The sequence below is a fragment of the Austrofundulus limnaeus genome, unplaced genomic scaffold (assembly GCF_001266775.1).
Source record: "Austrofundulus limnaeus strain Quisiro unplaced genomic scaffold, Austrofundulus_limnaeus-1.0 Scaffold363, whole genome shotgun sequence".
In the NCBI taxonomy this organism is placed as follows: Eukaryota; Metazoa; Chordata; class Actinopteri; order Cyprinodontiformes; family Rivulidae; genus Austrofundulus; species Austrofundulus limnaeus.
In genome coordinates this window covers 354,560-356,356 of record NW_013952765.1, presented here as the reverse complement: position 1 = coordinate 356,356, position 1,797 = coordinate 354,560, and the positions used below count along the sequence as shown (strand labels likewise).

General features: G+C 47.2%; 1 protein-coding gene across 1 annotated transcript in view; it reads right to left on the bottom strand.

Moving 5' to 3' along the window:
* wnt7bb (wingless-type MMTV integration site family, member 7Bb) overlaps nt 1-1,324 on the bottom strand; it is a 69,885-nt gene extending 68,561 nt beyond the window's left edge. Inside the window, exon 1 of the mRNA XM_014023302.1 lies at nt 640-1,324. Within this exon, the coding sequence (XP_013878756.1) occupies nt 640-710 (71 nt within the window). The 5' untranslated portion in view covers nt 711-1,324. The remainder of the gene's footprint in view (nt 1-639) is intronic.
* Between the last annotated feature and the right edge of the window lie 473 nt (nt 1,325-1,797).

Sequence of the window (1,797 nt, the reverse complement as noted above, 5' to 3'; positions counted from 1 at the left end):
GGTGTACCTAATAAAGTGGCCGGTGAGTGTAATCTTACACATTCTGAATACAAGATTATTATTCTTACACAATCAGTTCTTGTTTAGTAAATCAGTCTCAAAACAAGATCAAAAAGACTTTTTGGCTGATATAAGGTTTTAAAACTTGGTAAGATGGACAGTTTTTGCAGTGTACGCATCAAGTTGAGCTTTTGCAAAACAGGTAAGTGAGAAAAAAAGCTCCGTCTAAGCGGTGGAATGTGGACACACAACTCAGTCTACCGCTATTAATGAAGGTATGCAGAGGTGAGCTGGATCCAGAGCAGAGACAGTGGCTCGAATGATCGAAGGCTGGGTGGAGGAGGGGTGGGAGGCTCATGGAGAGAATTCAACTCACAGATTATTATTATTAGCTGTTTTTTGTTTCTTATCTTGAGAGACGAATTTGTTGCCTTTACGCACGAGACGCTCCTCAAACGCACGCGCTGTTTAATGATCCATCTATATGTTTACATCAATCTGTTAAATGAGATGTTTGACATTTAAATTTGGAGGTCAGAGGGCAACCCCAGCTTTGCTTCTGGCCTTATTTCTCAGCGGAAGTGACTCTGACGTGAAACTTTGCGCACGAGAGGGGAAAAATGCACGAGCACAACTCACCCAAGCCTGAGGTAGATGATGCCAAAACACAGGAACACATAGAGACTCCGCTTTCGGAGGGGTTTGTGCATGATCGTTAGCACTTTGTCCAGAGGCCATGCACTGTTACACAAAGCAGCTTTTCCCTTCACATTGGGTTTTTTTCTTTCTTTCTCTGTTTTCTTTATTCCCACGCTCCTCTAACCCCCCCAGATGCACCGTCTATGTTCCGTGACATCAAGCTGGAGCTCGTTGGAAGCCTTCAGTGGAAAATCCATGCTTCAGGAGGACAGGTGAGAGGTGCTGATGAGAGCTGACTCAGTGGGTAGAATAATTAAAATCATAAAAAGTCCAGGTTGAAAGCTGAAGGAGAGGACCTGAGAGGTGACGGAGTTCCTCCTGTTCGTCCTGACTTTCACACTAAATTCTCTTCAACTCTTTCTTCCGTCTTTGGTTGTTTTGCTCTTGTCTTCCTCTTTGCGCTGCGCCCTGAAGGTGGACTCTGTCTGCCGCAGAGAGACGCGCGGAGCTTCCTGACGCGGAGCTGTCTTCCTCGAAGCGCGTGCGCCTGTTTCTGGAAGTCATCTCAGACTGCAGAGCAGCACTTCCAGCAGCCCAGGTAAGTCTCAGCACAGGTAACAAAAGGGCTGCGCGCCTCCTCCTCCTCCTCCTACCCCTCCCTCCCCCACACCGCATAAATCTGCTGCTGAATGGGACGGGCAGAGCGGAACACGTGGACTTGTTGTACAGACAGAGAACAGAGTGGAATGGCCCTTTTATAGGCCTGCAAAGCCAGGGGCGATGCAACAAAAGGCATGGCCCCCACCATAGGGTGTGTGTGTGTGTGGGGGGGGTGGGGGGGGGGGGTATTGTTGGGGGCACCACAACTCTAAGCTCCAAAATGAATTAATCTGTTTAGAAATATAAAGAAATGAACAAAACACTGTGACTAATAAAGAACAATCATCATGAGCTGAATGTGCTTCTTTTTATGAGGCAGCAGTGATTAAATCTAGATATTTTATTGGGGGTGAGTCGTTGTGATGGGAGCTGTCTGCACATGGTTCTGCTCCTCAGCTCTGAGACTGAAGAAGACTCCCTCTGGTGGCTGTGAGACATTTAATAAACATCCAGAGATAACAGCGCTTCCTCCTGAGACATGAGCGACACAAACTGGGC